Here is a 20,536-nt window from a genome sequence, read left to right as displayed (position 1 = left end):
CTAGTGCTTTGATCGGACAGATATTGGCTGTTAAGACTTTAAGAATAGTTTTTCGAAATTTTTTTTTGAACATTAACCAATCATCAACTTATTTTCGTGAACTGTAAAACAATCTCAGTAATGACAGGACCCTCTTCCATCCTACTGCAACTAAAATTTATCTGGTTAATTGTTTTTGTCTACTAACTATTGGATATATGACTTCAATGACACAAGATCTCAATTTTTTTTAAAATTTTTGTGGTTATTTTTGTATTGTTGGCTACTTTTGAACTCATATCACATTATCCAAATATTGATAGCTCCCATTGGCTTTGCAAATACTTTCAGTGAATCAGTGATAAAGTTTGAAGAGAAAAGCTTATGGCTTAAATGGCTTGGACAATTTCTTCTCGCACTTTTCTAATGAATTTTTGGTTTTTGTCTGTTTTTGTTGTTGTTTTCATAGTCATAAGACTTATTGCGGTGTCTTATCGATTGCCTAATATTAGAAAACGTCATTGTCTCCACATCGGGTAATACTTGAGCGTATTTATTGACTTCCGTTGAAAGCTAGTGATTTTAATTGCTATTAAGTTTTTGGAAATAATTTTTGAAAAGTTTTTCTTAACATTAACCAGTCTTTTTTTCGTGAACTGTTAGTCATTCTCAGTAGTGATAGCACCCCCTTCTTTTCTAATGCAACCGAAATTTATCTTTTTAGCGGTTTTATCTTCTAACTATTGATTCTATGACTTCAATGACAAGATTTCAATTTTTTTTTAGATTTTTGTGTTTTTTGGTATTGATGGTTACTTTTGAACTCTTATCATTATCAAAATATTGATAGCTTCCATTGGTTTAGCAAAGACGTCAGTGGATAAGAGAGGAAGCTTCAGAGAAATGCTTATGTTTTGAATGCCTCCGACACTTTCTTCTCGCATTTTCCTACTGAATTTTTGTTTTTTGCCTGTTTTTGTTGTTGTTTTCATGGTCATAAGACTTAATGTGACGCTTTATTGATTAACTATGCCTGAAAAATATCCTTTGCCTCCCATCGGAGTGTATTTATTGACTTCCGTTGAAATTTTGATTTATCGTATTTATTGATCTATTGAATTTAATGGCTGTTAAGTCCTGAAAAATAATTTTTTCAAAATTTTTTTAACATTAACCAATCTTAAACATTTTTCTTTAACTGCTAGTCATTCTCAGTATTGAGAAGAACCCCTCTTTTCAACTGCATACAAATTCAATCTGATTTCCGGTTATATCTTCTACCTAATAGTTTTAAGACTTCAATGCCATTGGTTTTCATAATTTTTTTTAATTTTGGATTACTTTTTCTTATTTTTTGTTCCTTCGAAATCTTATCACGTTATACTAATACTAATTGTTTTCTTTGATTTAAGGAAGAGGTTTAATGGATCATAGATAAGTTTTTTGAGTAGAGCTTATGATTTAAATTGCTTCGACACTTTCTTCAGGCACTTTTCTACTGAAATTTTCGTTTTTGGCTGTATTTGTTGTTGTTTTCATTGTCAATGACGTGTGGTAATGGTTTATTGATGAAATATGAATGGCAAACAACCGTGTTGTCCCATCACTTTCGCGTTGTTACTGGCTTCTGTTGAATGCTATTGAATTTTATGGCGTTGATACTACGAGTTTTCTCAAAAATTTCATGGTTCTAATGTATCTGTTCATATTTGGTGATTCTTTGAAGTTATATTGTTAATAAAGAAGAATACCATTGCTGTCAAAAAACTATTTGAAACTAGAAAAGTATCTCTTCAAACGTTTACTTTTTAATGCCTTCGACATTTTTCTTGCTCAATTTTTTTTCTTGAGTTTGCTGTTTTTTCCTGTTTTTTGTTCTTTAGGTCGCCATAAATTGCTGACCGGTCGAATAAGCTTCAAATTGAAGATCGAATGAATGATGTTACCCGAAGCTTTCAGTTTATAGCGAATAGTCTTAAAGTTTATGATATACAATTTTAATTTTTTTAAACTTTTCAGTTTTTGTTGTTCTTTTCGTCAACTTGTAACTTATTTTCATCCTTGAGAGGTCCCGTCCAGTTTCTTGTATTTCAAAAAATAACGTGTCTAATTATTTGATTTGTCACTAAAGTTTTGGTTGTAGGGCAATATGCGTTTTAATAAACGTTTTTTGAGTGGTCAGTTTTGTGTTTCTTTTTCTCTTCTTTCAACGCAATCGCATAATAGCAGTTCACAATGGTTTTCAAATGTGGCCCAGGTAAACTTAGTTAATATTTCAGTATAAATCCTTTCGGCTGAAATGGTGGAAATGTCAATTGATTTAAAAGTATATAATATTCAGATAATAGCTAATGATTTTAATTGTATCAATAATTTGTGTTTTCGCAAATCGTTTGTAATTTTCGGAGTTTTTCTGCATCTTTACTCCGTTTCTATGGCTTAGTCTAACCAAAGACAGGTTCTTTTGGTTTCGTAATAACTTTTTAGTAATTTTTCAGGTTTATTTTTTAAAAGTTAATGCTTCTTAAGACCCTTGAAAATTCTTGGTTTAAAAAATTCTGTTTAATTTTTGAATTTCTCCTCATTATTCGTTCTCTTTGTCGACTTGTTATCTAGTCTCATTAGGAAAAGTTTCCATCTGCTGTTAAGAAAAAGTAATTTTGTTTATTTACGGATTTATCTGACTGCCTTTTGACGTTGTTACTAGGTGCTCTTAAATTTTGATATTCAATTTTTGCCGTGAAATTTTTGTTTTTGATAATTTTGTTGGTGATTTTTTTTCTTGTAGCCTTTTTAACAGCAGATCTTGTTGACGCTGTAATGAAGCATTGCATTATGTATTTCAATTAGTGGTTAGATTTTTTCAACGATTGTTTTAAACTCAAATATCTATTTTTGTTATGTCGTCATTTGGTTGACAATTAAGTAAAGAATGTCGCTAAGCTCGGGTCGGAACATCGTGTGCGAACGCACAAAAACGAGCCTCCTTGTTGTTCGTTCTGCTGCTTTTTCAGGGTAAGAATGGTTTATCAGTCGTTCGGTAAAAACTGACTAATAAAATAATGCACTATTGGTCTACAAAATTCGAATTTTAAGTATCGTTTTCCTAGTTTTTTTTTAGAATTGTGTTTTGTAATATTTGCAAATTATTTGCAAATTTTTAAATTTTATGAAACAAATAGTAAAGTGTGCAACTTTTTAATTTCGCTTGAACGAAGTTCATAGCAATTATTGTAAACGTGTGTGTCTTTTTTATGCAAAATTTTCCTTGACGATTTTGACTTTTCGAGTGACTTTTACGCCCTCGACTTTTTGCGTTTCGTGTGAGCTAAAATTCTCTCTCAATCACAATATCAATCAGCTGAACTCAATTAGCGGCAATTTAATACTAAAAGTCAAATGAAAAGTGCGCCAAAACTGGTGTCATTTTTCACTTTAAATCTTAATAGTGGTATATGTTAACCTCTAATGTGGTTATTTGAAGCCCACTATTGAACTTCTTAGTCGCATTTAGGCTCGCTCTCCCCCCGACTGAAGCAGGTCGCAATTGATTAGAGCTCCCACTAGTTGTTCATGAGCAATTCTTCCGACGTTTAGTTGGTTATGTTTCAAATATGTTTGAAAATGGTTGATAAGTTTTTTTGACATTTTCGTTAATTATTTGTCGTAAATTAGTTTCCATTTTTGCTTAGGTTTGGAAGACCAGCTTCTGGGAATCGTGGTTGCAAAAGAGCGACCAGATTACGAAGAGGAGAGACAGGCTCTCATTTTGCAGTCTGCTCAGAACAAGAAGACACTTAAGGAGACAGAGGATAAGATTCTAGAGACCCTCTCGTCGTCTGAAGGCAACATTCTGGAAGATGAAAGTGCCATTCAGATCCTTGACAGCTCTAAAATCCTCTCAGATGAAATCTCAAAGAAACAGAAGGTTTATTTACTTTTGAATTACTTCTTATGATAACCGAGTTTTCTAAAAAGAAATCAGATTTTTTGATGCAGAAAATGCTGTGAACTTCGTCGATACTCATTAATTTATATGAAACGATTTTTTTAGGAATGGTTAGGAAGAAATCATTTCGTCACAGAAGGTGCACTTTTACGTAAAACGTGCAAATGAGGTTTCTGTGGATAACAGTGACAACAGCTTTAAAAAATTTTGTCTTTCATTTCACGTGTTCATTTATTTTTCTACTTAAGAAATGATTTAGAAATCAAGGGATTTAGAATCGAGAGGCATCTTATCGGCAAAAGCTGGCTTGCAATTTGTGATCTTAATCAGGAATTAGTAATGCTAGGGTCTTTAATGCAATTGTTTAGAAATTGTTTTTCTGATTTAGAACATTTTTGCCCGAGACTGTTTTGTCTGTTAACCATAGTGGACAACAGTAACAAACTCGAGTAAATGCACTTGGGCAAATGACTTTTACAAGGTAATGAATGATCTTGGAAGAAAATTGACGCTGACAACATGTTAATAATTTCTGTCAAACGAAGCAATGAAATTGGGCAGTCTAGTTAGTCTTTTAATGCCAGTTTTCTTTCGATCGGTTTTTCGTCGATGATTTATAACTTTTTCTAACCTAATGGAATCTAAAAAATGGACATTTAAACCAAAGATAAGTAACATTTTTCTGTGATCAATAAGTGGCATTAAAAATTTCTTTGTCATACTAATATAGGAATTAAAGAGTTTTTCTTTATTAAGCTTTTTGATTGATTTTTAGGCGTTATTTGAATCCTGTTGCTTTTCATTAATGCGATCTGTCGCTTCATCAATTTTTTTCCGACCATTTGACTTCCTTAAAAACGTGATAAAACATGACACGCCATTTTTCCTGCCTCCCCGACAACTGAGTCTGGCTTTCTTAGGCTACCTGGGTTAATATCTACTACCAAAGCCAACCCATCGCCATTAGTTTGAGAGCAATTCGTCCATTATTAGATTTTTTCAATTTGATAAATAGTCTTGGTTTGCTTAAGGTGGCTGAGGAGACTCAGAAGAAGATAGAAGAGGCTAGACAGGGTTACAAACCAATAGCTGTCCACTCCAGCATCCTTTTCTTCTCTATCGCTGACCTGCCCAATGTGGACCCTATGTACCAGTACTCTCTCGTCTGGTTCATCAACCTATTCTTAAACTCAATTGCTGAAAGGTAACTAAAGTACTTTCGCTAGCTAGTAATTTCATTACTTCCTCGTCTCGCCCCATGAGCGGGTGGAGATTGAAATTAACTACCAAACTATAAAAGTAGTGAGAAATGGGGGGGGGGGGGGGGGGGGGGGGGATCTACCTACTGGGTGGTAGGGATCCTAAATCTGTGCGGTAGACACCCATTTTAATCGATATAAAGCACTGTAACGTTGTTAAATTAATTATAAAAACAAGTTTCAGTTTTTTACAAACAAGCAGACATAAATAGACAAAAATAAATCAGAACAGAGAACGTTTACATTATATTAGATAATTCATGAGAACTTAAAGTCACGCCAAGATAGATTAAAAATAAAGAGGTAAAGATAGAAAAATTGGAAAGACTTTTAAAAAAGTAAAAAAAAAATAAAAATTAAGATTTAATTGTGTGTTTGAACAGCAACCGTTCGCGTATAATTGAAAAACGGCTAAGATATCTCTCCGACCATTTCTCCTACAACCTCTACAAAAATGTCTGTCGATCTCTCTTCAACAACGACAAACTCACCTTGTCTTTCGTACTCTGTGTCTACAACCTCATGTTAGTTAATAACCAGCCCGTGTTATAATCTAGTTAGAGTTATAACCATTTTAGCAACAAGAGCAAGATTCTGGACAAGCGGCTGAGATATTTGTCAGACCACTTTACTTACAATCTCTACTGCAACGTGTGCAGATCTCTCTTTGAGAAGGACAAATTGCTATTTTCCCTCACGCTCTGCGCCAATATACTACTGTGAGTACAGATGGCCCTAATGCCCCGGGTTGTACAAGTGTTCATACAACCCCGGGTTGAAATTCAGAACTGTTTCCTTTAACCCTCTTCCAAATAGATTATGTAGAATATAACCATAAATAATTGTAACTTTGCTTCTTTGTAATGTTATAAATGCAAAATCAAGAAAGATTCATATATGACTACTGAGATATTGGCGTAAAGATTAAACCTTAGCAGGAATGCGAATGCTAGATGGCCGTATATGGCAATGGGGATCTTCGTATGATCAACTAGAGTTTTATCAACAGTTTGCGACCTGTTTTACTGAAATTAAGAACAACATAACAAACTGTATGCAACTAAGGTTGAACAACGACCACGTTTAACAAAGAGTGATATTTTGGTTATTAACTGTTCTCGAACGAAGTTTGAAGCAAAAGTTATTGTAAACGTGTTGGTCTTTTTTATGTGCAAATCTCTGCTTGGCCATTTTCGTACAGAGCATTTTTTCAGTTCTCGAGTGACTTTCACGTTTGACTTTTTAATTGCTCTCAAACGAAGTTTGTGGCAATTATATTAGTCCTGTCAGTCTTTTTTTTAATGCGATTTTTTGCTTGACCGATTTTTCGTCTGACTCTTTTGACTTGTCGTCCTCAAAAACGGGATAAACAGGTAGCTCCCAGCGGGCATTAAGTGCTCTTAGACCTTTTCAGCTATATTTCAGCTCAAACTGTTTTGGAGACTTATACTTACGGTGTGAAGGGCGGTTCTTAGAGGTTGAAGACACCCCCACTGTTGACCCCCCACTATTGCCCCCCACACCCCCACCACGATGTTGTTCCCCACCCCACTGTTGCCTAACCCCCTCTCCATCAACCCCCCTGGTGCAACCCCCCTCGTGGCTAATGACGAACAACCGAGAGCTAAAAAACACGCAATTTTATACTAATTTTCACAATTTTTTTCAAGCTTTTTGAAAATTTGTGTCATATTTTGATTTTTTCAGCCCTAGGTGTCAAGAAACCTCCTCGAGGGTTTTATAATAAATTACTGCATAGTTTTCTATTGGTAGTTGAATCGTTTCAAAAATTTAACATCACGCATTTTAGCATTTTTTGACAAAACGTGCAATTTTTTTTATTCTGGACATTTATTTTTCATTATTCAGGTCTTTCAAGATCCAGGGGTCAGAAAAACTCCTTAAGGGTTTGATAGTAAGTTAATGAAAATTTTTAATGGTCCATGGAACAGTTTTTAACTTTTTTATCTAAATTTTTATCAATTTTTTTTGAATTTTTTTTTTACAGTTTTTCAAGTTTTTCCAGCCTCAAGAGCCACGTAACCTCCTCTAGAATTTTATAATAGGTTACTGCATAGTTTCTAGTGGTAGTGGAACGGTTTCAACATTTTAACATTACGAATTTTAGCATTTTTTGACAAAACGTGCAAATTTTTTCACTTTTTGACATTTATTTTTCATTATTTACGTCTTTCCAGACGCAGGACCAGATATCGTCCTTAGGGGTTTGATAATGAGTAATTGGATTTTTTGAATATGCCATGGAACACCTTTCAATTTTTTAATATGACAAATCTTAGCAATTTTTTTAAATAAAACTTTTCAAGTTTTTTTTGTCGGTTTTTAGATTCTCCAGCCTCAGGATCCTCAATAGGTTACTGTTAAGTTTCTAAATGTAATGGGTTGGTTTTCAAGATATCATCAACACGAATTTTAGGATTTTTTTTTTACCAAACTTGAAATTTTTTCTTTCAAATTTTTTGACATTGTCATTATTCAGGTTGTTCAGCCTAACAGAAAATCTCCGTTAGGCTTTGAGAATAATAATTGGAAATGTTTTTTGGCCATAGGTTAGTTTTCAAATTTTTTATCACAAATTTCATGCTTTTCATGCTTTTTGAAAATTCTTGTCATTTTTGGCGTTCATTCATCCCTAGAAGTCAAGGAACCTCCTCTAGATTTTTGTAATAGGTTACTGCATAGTTTCTAGTGGCAGTGGAATGGTTTCAGCATTTTATTATCGCAAATTTTAGCATTTTTTTTTTTTGACAAAACGTGCAAATTTGTTTTCTCGACATTTGTTTTTCATTATTCAGGTCTTTCAAGATCCAGGGGCCAGAAAAGCTCCTTAAAGGTTTGATAGTAAGTTAATGAAAATTTTTAATGGTCCATGGAACAGTTTTCAACTTTTTTATCATTTTTTTTTAAATTAAAAAACTTTTTTTTTCAAGTTTTTTTAATTTTTTTTATCGTTTTACAAGTTTTTCCAGCCTCAAGAGCCACGTAACCTCCTCTAAAGTTTTATAATAGTTTACTGCATAGTTTCTAGTGGTAGTGGAATGGTTTCAACATTTTAACATCACGAATTTTAGCATTTTTTGACAAAACGTGCAAATCTTTTCACTTTTTGACATTTGTTTTTCATTTTTACGTCTTTCCAGACGCAGAAACCAGAAAGCGTCCTTAAAGGTTCGATAATAAATTACTGAAAAAATTTTATTTGCCATGGAGTAGCTTTCGTTTTTTAATATGACAAATTTTGCCGATAATACTTGCTTTTTTTTCAAGTTTTTTGAAAATTTTTGTCTGTTTTTAGGTTTCACCACCATCTAGAGCCACATAACCTCCTCTAGAGTTTGATTTTGGGTTACAACATAGTTTCGATTATATCAATTTTTTACTCCAGTTTTTGTAATGTTTGGATGAAATTTAAATTTTTTTCGAATTTTTGAAACTTTTTGATCATGTTCCAAGTGTGTGACTGGATCACTTCCAGTTGTTGCAAATTTTAAGATTTATTTTTCACTATTCACTTCTTTCCAGATGCAGGAACCAGAAAATGTCCTTAAGGGTTTTATAATAGGTTACTGAAAAAGTTTTATTTGCAATGGAATATCTTTCAATTTTTTAACATGACGAATTTTAGCGATTTTTTGCTAATGCAATATTCGAGTTTTTTGATGTAATCAATTGTTTTCAAAAGTTTTAGTATTACGAATTTTTGCTTTTTTGTAATTCTTGCAGTTTTTGTTTTTACAAGTTTTTTTTAAACAGTATTGATTTTTATCCGGCAGCAGAGTCCCTGGGAACTCCTCTATAGTTTTACAATAAGCCGCTGCATTGTTTTTAAGTTTAATGGATTGCTGATCAATATTTAAATGACTACAGTTTTAGTAATTTTCGATAAAGCTTCTGGATAGTTTTTTTCCTAAGTTTCGGAAAATTATTTTCATGTTCCAAGTTTATGGATCTTTAAGAGCGAGCGAAACTATTTCAGGTTTGAAACATAGATACTGGATAATCTCTTGAGACAATAAAATGGTTTTGAAGATTTTGTTATATTGAATTTTAGCAAGATTTTATTAATGTTTGCTATTGTTTTAAAATTTAGCTATTGTTATCAAAATTCTTTTATCATAAATTCTGCAATATTTTGGAAAATTTTAAAATATCAGTTTTCTTTAATTATTTACTAACAAGGCTAGAAAACTAAAAGCTGCAGAGTCGAATCAAGCTGAAGCTAACCTCACTAAAGTATGGCCAGCTACTGACGAAGCCAACCGCTCGCTGGTCGTTTGAGAGCAATTCGCCTGACGTTAGTCGGTTATGTTTGATTTTTTGAGTGATTGAAATTGCACTCATTCGGAAATTAAGTGTGTTAGTAAATTGAAACTGGTTCCGGGAGATCATCGAATATGGTCCGTGTGGCTTATATGGTCAATGCTGCCGACTCTAGAAGGGGAGATCGCGGGTTCGAACCCCATCCTTATACGAATTTTCTGCTTCATTGAAATTTTTGTAATCTGTACCCCCTCTAAATTACATCGCTCCGGTAGTCGTTCGAGAGCATTTCGTCCTCGTTAGTTGGTTTAAGTTTTTTGTTGTATTATCGTCTTTACGACACATTCGCTTGGAAGTAGCAAATGATATACTATAAGCTGGGGAGTATTAAACGGGACAAGATTTGCTATTTTAATTCTCATGCACATTACACTTTTTGGGCCGATCTGTTCACTAAAAAAGCCGGAACTCATTGATACTACGTTTATCTATGTCAATTTTTGGTTGCGTCAGAATTATGAGCAGATAAAACTAATCTGTCTGCTCATTTTTTCGCTTATTGAACAAAATTTTTGATACATATATCGCCATAACATGATGAACTTTACACCATAGCTTACAAAAGAAATCGGCAAAATTTTGAATGAATTAACAAGATCTTAAGATCTCGAAGATTTTAAATGTCCCAATATCATCATGGTAAAAATGGGTTGTGTTGAAACTCTTCAAAGATCTTGCAAAGACCAAAGTTTGTACATGTCTGGATGTTTTTTCCCAATAATTTCAATCAAGATCTTATCCAGAGCTTTCAGGGTCATTTCACTGGCATTGTTTGTTTTCACTGAAACTTAATCACAAATTTAATATCAGGTGTGCTAAATCTCGGATCTGATTGGATAAAAATGACTCATGTTTTCTTCAAACCTGCGAATCTGTTTCTAGCGCCCGCAATGAGTTGAAGCGGGAGGAATTCATGTTCCTGCTGACTGGAGGTGTTGGGTTGGAAAACAAGGAGAAGAATCCTGCCCAGGAGTGGATGTCTAAGAAGAGTTGGGATGAATTATGCCGATTCACAAAACAATTCCCCCAGTTGGGACCACTCAAGTATGAAAAAATGGATTAAATTACTTTAAAAGTGGATTAGAAAACATATTACGGAGCTGATTTTTCTTACTTTTCTTTGATTAAGGAGCTGTGGATGGGTGATACAGGATTTTCCATTTGGAGACCGCTTTGATTTGAAAAAATACGACCCCCAAGAGACATCGCAATTTTTAGACTTTTTAGCGATAAAAAAACATGAACCTAAAATAATGATATACATTTTAAAATTAAAATAATTTGAAAAAATATGAACCTGCTGCCTCTCCTCTCCAAGTCTTTACTTCCAGTTAAAACAAACTTTATTTATTATTATAATTATTTTTATTCTGTAATTTCTTGTACGTACTTTGGAGAAAGAAATTCTTTCTTCTTTCTCCATGTTTTACAATGCTGATCTAAATTTTCGTTTCTTTTTACCGAAGACTTTGCGGTATTTTAGTCCAATTTTACGCACATTACAGAACAATCAAATTTATTCCAAATGTCTGTTCATGTGAATTCATATTTTCGAAGGTTCGTTCTGATATCTCATATTGGAAGTTAATTAGTGGCATTTTGGCTCACTTGGTAAAAGAATTTTTGTATCAGAAGATATCTGATATTGTGCATAGATCACTGATTATGATTCAATTTATTCAAAACAGATTTTTTTGAATTCTCTGAACTTCCAAGTACGTTCATAGAATTAAAAAAAAAGTAAGTTCTCAAAAAACAAACCGCAAGTTATAATTCCAGTTGACTTTTTAATATTTTTTTTTTACTTCAGAGCCCATTTCATGGACAACGTGGACGAGTGGAAGCGAATCTACGACAGCAAAGAGCCCCAATTGGCCGAGATGCCCTATCCGTTTGAGGACAAACTCACCACTTTCCAGAAATTAATCATGATCAGAATCCTCAGGCCAGACAAGGTTCTTTTGCCATTTTTTTTTTACAGTAATTGCATTTTTAAAGACAAAAAAGGTAATTTAATGAAATCTTGGTTCACAGCCGATCCTTGTTATTTTTATCAGTTCAGTTTGAATCATCAATTGATTCATTCTCGCTAATTTCTTTGAAAAAAATTTTTTGAGGTATTTCTGTTCTCGCTTAACAATTTTTCCCGCCAATGATTTGTAACCCCAAAATGAGACAAATTTTGAGCTCTCCACTCATTAGATGAGACATCGAAAAACTATCAGTATGGTTTAAATTTTAGATCAGTTTATTATTAATGTGAAAGCAACACGTAATGTGAAGGCATAAAAATAAACGATTCAATTGGTTTTTTTTTGAGAAAATTAATTTGAAATTTAATGAGTTGACTAAATTCGTTTGTAAGTCTTTATTTGAAAACCCGATCATGTAAGTTCATCTGCAGCTATGCTGATACATTCGAAACTATTGGGTGATTACATAAATTGGTTTTTTTTATCAGTTATAACCACGAGTTTTATAAATTAGTAATTAGTCAATTCACTGGAAGTATAGAAATTGAATACGAAAGAGACCGTGGATAGTAGTGACATAAATGGTGGAAAAATGTGACAAGTTATAGTCGTATTTGTCAACGATTTATTTAAATCGGCCGAAACAGGCTAAATGTACGTTTTGCTGCATAATGAGTGTTACTGTACTGAAATTTAGTTAACATAAAACTATACTTTAAAGAGTGAAATATCATTTTCAGCTGGTGCCTAAAGTGACTTCTTTCGTGTCGGAGAAACTGGGCAAGAATTTTGTCCAGCCGCCTCCTTTCGACTTAGCCAAAAGCTACACCGACTCCAACTGTGTCATTCCCCTCGTGTTCATTCTATCCCCGGGAGCAGACCCCATGGCCAGTGAGTATTATAAACGGTGTCACGACAATTTACCCCATGACATTATACCCAGAACGACTATTTCAGAACGGCTATTTAGCCGACTACATAAAGACGTTCTGAAAGTGGCAGGATGGGTATAATGGCAGTGGGTAAATTGTCATGTAATTATTACAAATATACTAAAAAATATCAGGTAACTTTTCCTTAGCTGAGTTAAGGTAAGGTAAGGTTAAGGTAAAGATGACATAAATTATTATTACAGCACGAAATATCTAGGCTAAAATTTTTGGCGAGTTCAGGTGAATTTGACCTTCTGCTAGCTGTCAAGGTAAAAAGTTAATGTAATTTTAATGTAAACATGGTGTCAAAACAGATTTGTTAATGTTAATAAGACCCTCGAGGTAATATTCACCCTTTCTTGATTTTCTCTGTTTTTGCCTGTTTAGTGAAACAATGTTTGTTTTTATGAAATTTTATATTTTATGCCATGTGGCATCTAACATTGAGGATTTTTTTTACTCGACTTAATCAGAGAATTTGGACAATTTTTTTACGTATAACGAGTTAGACCAACAAGTGCTAATGATTTACTAATGATTTCCATCACGCAGAAATAAATTATCAAATTATTTTGTAGTTCACGTACTCTATTAGCTCCCGCATTTTATATGCTAAAAATGTCAAATTACAGGCCTACTGAAGTTTGCGGGTGACAAGGGGTTCAGTGGGAACAAGTTCAATGCCATCTCACTGGGACAGGGCCAGGGTCCGATTGCCGCCAAGATGATAGAGCAAGCGAGGCTGGACGGTACTTGGGTGGTATTGCAAAACTGCCACTTGGCTGTATCCTGGATGACAGCTCTAGAGAGAATCTGTGAAGAATTCAACATCGAAAACACCAACCCTGATTTCAGGTGAATAACAGCAGCAACACACAGTCTATGTAATACAAAAAAGATAGCCCTTTTCATTTAACAGCAGCAACACACAGTCTATGTAATACAAAAAAGATAGCCCTTTTCATTTAACAGCAGCAACACACAGTCTATGTTATACAAAAAAGATAGCCCTTTTCATTTAACAGCAGCAACACACAGTCTATGTAATACAAAAAAGATAGCCCTTTTCATTTAACAGCAGCAACACACAGTCTATGTTATACAAAAAAGATAGCCCTTTTCATTTAACAGCAGCAACACGCAGTCTATGTAATACAAAAAAGATAGCCCTTTTCATTTAACAGCAGCAACACACAGTCTATGTTATACAAAAAAGATAGCCCTTTTCATTTAACAGCAGCAACACGCAGTCTATGTTATACAAAAAAGATGGCCCTTTTCATTTAACAGCAGCAACACACAGTCTATGTTATACAAAAAAGATAGCCCTTTTCATTTAACAGCAGCAACACACAGTCTATGTTATACAAAAAAGATAGCCCTTTTCATTTAACAGCAGCAACACACAGTCTATGTAATACAAAAAAGATAGCCCTTTTCATTTAACAGCAGCAACACACAGTCTATGTTATACAAAAAAGATAGCCCTTTTCATTTAACAGCAGCAACACACATTCTATGTAATACAAAAAAGATAGCCCTTTTCATTTAACAGCAGCAACACACAGTCTATGTTATACAAAAAAGATAGCCCTTTTCATTTAACAGCAGCAACACGCAGTCTATGTTATACAAAAAAGATGGCCCTTTTCATTTAACAGCAGCAACACACAGTCTATGTTATACAAAAAAGATAGCCCTTTTCATTTAACAGCAGCAACACGCAGTCTATGTTATACAAAAAAGATAGACCTTTTCATTTAACAGCAGCAACACACAATCTATGTTATACAAAAAAGATAGACCTTTTCATTTAACAGCAGCAACACACAGTCTATGTAATACAAAAAAGATAGCCCTTTTCATTTAACAGCAGCAACACACAGTCTATGTTATACAAAAAAGATAGCCCTTTTCATTTAACAGCAGCAACACACAGTCTATGTAATACAAAAAAGATAGCCCTTTTCATTTAACAGCAGCAACACACAGTCTATGTTATACAAAAAAGGTAGCCCTTTTCATTTAACAGCAGCAACACGCAGTCTATGTTATACAAAAAAGATGGCCCTTTTCATTTAACAGCAGCAACACACAGTCTATGTTATACAAAAAAGATAGCCCTTTTCATTTAACAGCAGCAACACACAGTCTATGTTATACAAAAAAGATAGCCCTTTTCATTTAACAGCAGCAACACACAATCTATGTTATACAAAAAAGATAGACCTTTTCATTTAACAGCAGCAACACACAATCTATGTTATACAAAAAAGATAGACCTTTTCATTTAACAGCAGCAACACACAGTCTATGTAATACAAAAAAGATAGCCCTTTTCATTTAACAGCAGCAACACACAATCTATGTTATACAAAAAAGATAGACCTTTTCATTTAACAGCAGCAACACACAATCTATGTTATACAAAAAAGATAGACCTTTTCATTTAACAGCAGCAACACACAGTCTATGTTATACAAAAAAGATAGACCTTTTCATTTAACAGCAGCAACACACAATCTATGTTATACAAAAAAGATAGACCTTTTCATTTAACAGCAGCAACACACAGTCTATGTAATACAAAAAAGATAGCCCTTTTCATTTAACAGCAGCAACACACAATCTATGTTATACAAAAAAGATAGACCTTTTCATTTAACAGCAGCAACACACAATCTATGTTATACAAAAAAGATAGACCTTTTCATTTAACAGCAGCAACACACAGTCTATGTAATACAAAAAAGATAGCCCTTTTCATTTAACAGCAGCAACACACAATCTATGTTATACAAAAAAGATAGACCTTTTCATTTAACAGCAGCAACACACAATCTATGTTATACAAAAAAGATAGACCTTTTCATTTAACAGCAGCAACACACAGTCTATGTTATACAAAAAAGATAGACCTTTTCATTTAACAGCAGCAACACACAATCTATGTTATACAAAAAAGATAGACCTTTTCATTTGACAGCAGCAACACACAATCTATGTTATACAAAAAAGATAGACCTTTTCATTTAACAGCAGCAACACACAGTCTATGTTATACAAAAAAGATAGACCTTTTCATTTAACAGCAGCAACACACAATCTATGTTATACAAAAAAGATAGACCTTTTCATTTAACGGCAGCAACACACAGTCTATGTAATACAAAAAAGATAGCCCTTTTCATTTAACAGCAGCAACACAATCTATGTTATACAAAAAAGATAGACCTTTTCATTTAACAGCAGCAACACACAGTCTATGTTATACAAAAAAGATAGCCCTTTTCATTTAACAGCAGCAACACACAATCTATGTTATACAAAAAAGATAGACCTTTTCATTTAACAGCAGCAACACACAATCTATGTTATACAAAAAAGATAGACCTTTTCATTTAACAGCAGCAACACACAGTCTATGTAATACAAAAAAGATAGCCCTTTTCATTTAACAGCAGCAACACACAATCTATGTTATACAAAAAAGATAGACCTTTTCATTTAACAGCAGCAACACACAATCTATGTTATACAAAAAAGATAGCCCTTTTCATTTAACAGCAGCAACACACAATCTATGTTATACAAAAAAGATAGACCTTTTCATTTAACAGCAGCAACACACAATCTATGTTATACAAAAAAGATAGACCTTTTCATTTAACAGCAGCAACACACAGTCTATGTAATACAAAAAAGATAGCCCTTTTCATTTAACAGCAGCAACACACAATCTATGTTATACAAAAAAGATAGACCTTTTCATTTAACAGCAGCAACACACAATCTATGTTATACAAAAAAGATAGACCTTTTCATTTAACAGCAGCAACACACAGTCTATGTTATACAAAAAAGATAGTAATAGCCCTTTTCACTTAACAGCAGCAACACGCAGTCTATGTTATAGAAAAAGATAGCCCCTTTTCAGTAGAAAAAAAACATTAAAATGAGCAATGAAAATACTTTACCGGCGTATTTGACCTTTTTTTGATGATTTGACCTTTGTATTTGTTTTCGGTGTACGCGTAGTTTTTCAAGCATTTTTGCTTAAGAACAGTTTGTTGGTTTCTCAAGATTCAAATTACGTTGACCATATGCACCTAGATTGTTCACCCGAAAGTGAATTATTTACTATTATTGTTCAAAACTTTAAGTGAGTCCCTGAAATTTTTCTATCGGCCGTGCATGGCTGATTTTCTATCATTTAGTTCACACATTGAACCAGTCAGTGGCTTGATATTGTCCAACAAATGGAGTATAATTTAAAAAGTGTTTTTTAGGTTTTTTGAAAATTTTTATCGCAATAATTTTCACTTTTTTTTCAATCTTGCTAATCTTTTGAAACATTTCCGATCACCGCCAGATTCACAGACAAAATTTTTCCAGATTTTTTATTTGAATAAATACGTCTATAACTTGCAAACCGGTTGTTCTTTCGCTCCTTAACTAAGTTACGACAAAAAGCAATAATCGGTTTTTGTTTCAGATTGTGGTTGACAAGCTACCCCTCCCCAAAATTCCCAGTGACTGTGCTGCAAAACAGTGTGAAGATGACGAATGAGCCACCCACTGGTTTGAGACAGAACCTCCTCCAGTCTTTCCTAGCTGACCCCATCAGTGACCCAGACTTCTTTGCCGGGTGCCCTGGAAAAGAGGAGGTAAGTTTGTAACAACCCACAACTTTGCTGCTAACGATAATCACAAATATTTAATGCAAAGAGAACAAACTATCTCCAGATAGCCGCGGTCTAGCGGGTAAACCCTTGCACCATTTACCCAGCGTTTCTTGCTACTCTCTTAGGCTTATATACCAGATGGTGGCTATCATAAACAGTCACATTAGCAGCAACTCAATCATGTTAATAGACCAATTTTGTGATTGAATGTTCATGACTTTGAACGTTTAGATGTTTAATAGCCGCGAAGCGATAGCGGCTATTATTGGGGACATCGTGGTTTTTTACAATTCAAAGAATTTGAATTGTATTGGGGCGCTGTCTTTTTTTTAAGATCTGTTCACACATTTTCATGATTTTTGAAGTCAAATTGGAGTAGTGATTTTGGTCACACCGAAACAGGAAATGGAGCGAAAAAGCGAGTGGTTTTGCGGCGTGAATCTTTTTCGCTCTAATCTTAAAGTAGAGTAAGAAAACGGTGTTTGAACAAAAATTCGGTTTCTCGATTTTTTTGTGATGATTTTTGTGTATGATTTTTTTGTTCACATGCGGCAATTTCACTCTGATTTTTACTGTTTTTTCGATTTTTTGGACCGGATTTTTTTCTAAATGGTTTACCGAATCCATTCACAGCTCATTCTATACCAAGTTTTTGTTTGAATTAAATTTTCATTTCTCGCTAGTGGTTTTTTTTGTTCACATGCGGCATTTTGACATTGATTTTCCGTTTTTTCTTATTTTTTTGATCTGATTTTTTTTTAAAAATGGTTTTTTCAATTCACTCATAGTCCATTCTAGGTCTAGTTTTTCTGTTTAGCCAATGAAAATTCTTTGAATTGTACGTCAGGACTTGTTTTTTAATTCGTCGTCTCCATCGATGATTCTTACGACCTGACTTCTTGGAATTGACTTCTTGGAATTGACTTCAGTGACTTCTATTGCTTTGCAGTTAAAATTTGTGTACGTGACGTTGTTTCTGCTTTTAGGTCAATTGCGTGACTTGCCTCACTCAAACAATTGACTTCTGAACTCACTTATGGAACTTTAATTTTTAATGAAGATTTACTAGTTAAAAGTGTGCATCTAAGTTGTGCCAATCTTATATGCCCTAATTTGTGATTATTAGTCTTAAGTTTTTGATTTCGAATATCAATTTTGAAATAGCTCTTTAAGGGCGTTTTCCTTATAGAACGTATGTGTCAAAAATTGACAGTCCGAAGCTAACCCGAAAAGTCTAGTGGTCTATTGAAGGACTGGTGGTCGATCTGTCTATCTCATTTCTTTAGGTGTTTCAATTCCTGGAAGGCCACGAGCGTCTATCGCGGCTATTTTCCGGCAATCTGCCGGCTTTGTTTAAATTATATAATCAGACTTTATGTTGAGAGACTCCAAAATCTGGGTCCTTCCTGAATAAATGTTTGCTCCTTTTTTGACACCATAGTGATAATTTATGACACGCCTAAACTTGTTTTCTCAATGTATAAGATCTTCAAATAGAATATACAAAACAAAACCTAAGAATCACAAAATTTAAAAATATGTAATTTTGATCTAATTGTGGTTTCCATTTTTCAGTTTAATCTTTTGACTTCCTTTATTTGTACGAGGAACGTCTTTTGTGGGATAATTTTGCCGTTAAAATGATGATTTTCGCTACCCGTGTAAAATGATACAAACTTTTGCAAGGCTTCGCAAATTTATTTTTAGCTGGCCAATTTTAAACTGTCTCCTAATCAAGCGACTAATATCTAGGTGATCTCATTTTTGAAAGCACAAATTGCTTTACATTTTTTGCACCTTTTTCATTTTACAGAAGTAACTTTTTCCAAGCCTGCCTTCTGATTTATCTCTTTCACTGTGTCCACTGAATTTTGCTAAGAATTCATCAAAATTAGTCACTGGAGTAAATGTAATCAGGGTCAATTTAGTTAAAAGATACGAATTGATTTGATAAAGCCATGCTTTACCTCATATTTCATCAGAGCGAATGCTAATTGCTTGCAGTTTTAGGCCTGATAGCCTTCAATTTAGAAGTTGAATTCAGTACAATTGTTTAATCCAACTAAATTGACACAGCAAATTGGAACAGTTTTTCAATATTTAAAAATACACGGTCTATTTCGTTTTCTTTCAATCTCAATAATAATAATAATAATAATAATAATAATAATAATAATAATAATAATAATAATAATAATAATAATAATAATAATAATAATAATAATAATAATAATAATAATAATAATAATAATAATAATTTTGGTTCCTGCGTAATCGCAGAGGAACAGTTCTAAGCTGTTGTGGCCTGTTCTCAGCTGCCCTTTTTCTTATTATTCCCCACATTTCAGGCTGTTCTTTTTATGAGCGGCATTGCTCTTTTTTTGGTGACTATGGCCACTTTTTTGCGTTTTGTTTTGCTTTTGGAAGAAATGGGGTTTGTGTCTACTGTATCGATTATGTGATCAAAGTTATCTATATACAGCTGAACATAATACTGACCTTATACAATTCCAAGTGTTCAGATGCCGTTGTAGTAAAGATATAAAGAAGAATTTAATAATGGTCAGGCGCGAGTTATTTTTTTTTGCCACTGTTATTCGAAAATCTGCATATCATTTTCGACAGCGTTTTTTATTTGCTCTCAATTGAACTTTTTAACTTTTTCATTATCCTTGCTGGTCTTTTTATGCATTTTCTCGTACTACTGTTTTTTCTTCCGACCATTTGAAACATTTTATCCTCATAAACAGTATAAGGTAAAGCCCTGGGGTAATTAGGTCTATAGAAATTTTTCTTAGAGGCTTTGCAGTCTCTTTGTATGCGAATCAATGAAAGTGTTGAGGAGAAATAATATAATGGTGTGAAGAGTGGTTCATAGTGTTTGACACCCAGTCCACCCCTCCCACTCTTCCTCCTTACCCCAACGATAAGCCAGTCGTTTGAGATCAACTTGCCTAAAGTTAGTCGGTTATGTTTCCTGGCATCTTTTCCGTTTGTGCCCCCAGTACGTTTTGCACCCCCATTTACAGAGCACGTATCATTACACAGTAAATAATTATGTAAAAATATGGCACGTGCGTTTGGGGGTGAAAATAAAATGCACCCACTAAGCGGGGGGCACAAATGGAAAAGATCCGTTTCCTCTTTTTGATGTTATTAGTCGCCTACTTTTGGCTACTTGCATCGTCGTGTCTGATTGTAGATCAATTGAATAAGAGACGTAGAAAAACTGGCCAGAGTAGAAAAGCTAGTAAAAAGATTCGAACTAAAAAAATTGGACATTTTTACTTCGCTTCTGAGTTTGCCACAATTAATAGTTCACTTTCCAGTGATAGTGATTTAATTTAACTCATTAGACGAGAATATTCGGATATTTTCCATTTGTGCCCCCCCCACCTTAGTGGATGCATATTATTTG

At 33.8% G+C, this 20,536-nt stretch overlaps 1 protein-coding gene across 1 annotated transcript in view; it reads left to right on the top strand.

Annotated features, from left to right (window-relative positions):
- The window catches only part of LOC142335020 (dynein axonemal heavy chain 7-like), a 50,776-nt gene that overhangs the window by 9,050 nt on the left and 21,190 nt on the right, over nt 1–20,536 (top strand). The window contains exons 2-9 of the mRNA XM_075383348.1: nt 3,672–3,907; nt 4,960–5,132; nt 5,766–5,906; nt 10,411–10,572; nt 11,339–11,483; nt 12,242–12,392; nt 13,066–13,288; nt 16,929–17,100. Of these exons, the coding sequence (XP_075239463.1) occupies nt 3,672–3,907; nt 4,960–5,132; nt 5,766–5,906; nt 10,411–10,572; nt 11,339–11,483; nt 12,242–12,392; nt 13,066–13,288; nt 16,929–17,100 (1,403 nt within the window). The remainder of the gene's footprint in view (nt 1–3,671; nt 3,908–4,959; nt 5,133–5,765; nt 5,907–10,410; nt 10,573–11,338; nt 11,484–12,241; nt 12,393–13,065; nt 13,289–16,928; nt 17,101–20,536) is intronic.

This window comes from Convolutriloba macropyga, chromosome 2 (genome assembly GCF_964194025.1).
Source record: "Convolutriloba macropyga chromosome 2, txConMacr16.3, whole genome shotgun sequence".
In the NCBI taxonomy this organism is placed as follows: domain Eukaryota; kingdom Metazoa; phylum Xenacoelomorpha; order Acoela; family Convolutidae; genus Convolutriloba; species Convolutriloba macropyga.
The sequence above is the reverse complement of the archived record's forward strand: the minus strand, read 5'-3'. Positions and strand labels throughout refer to the sequence as shown.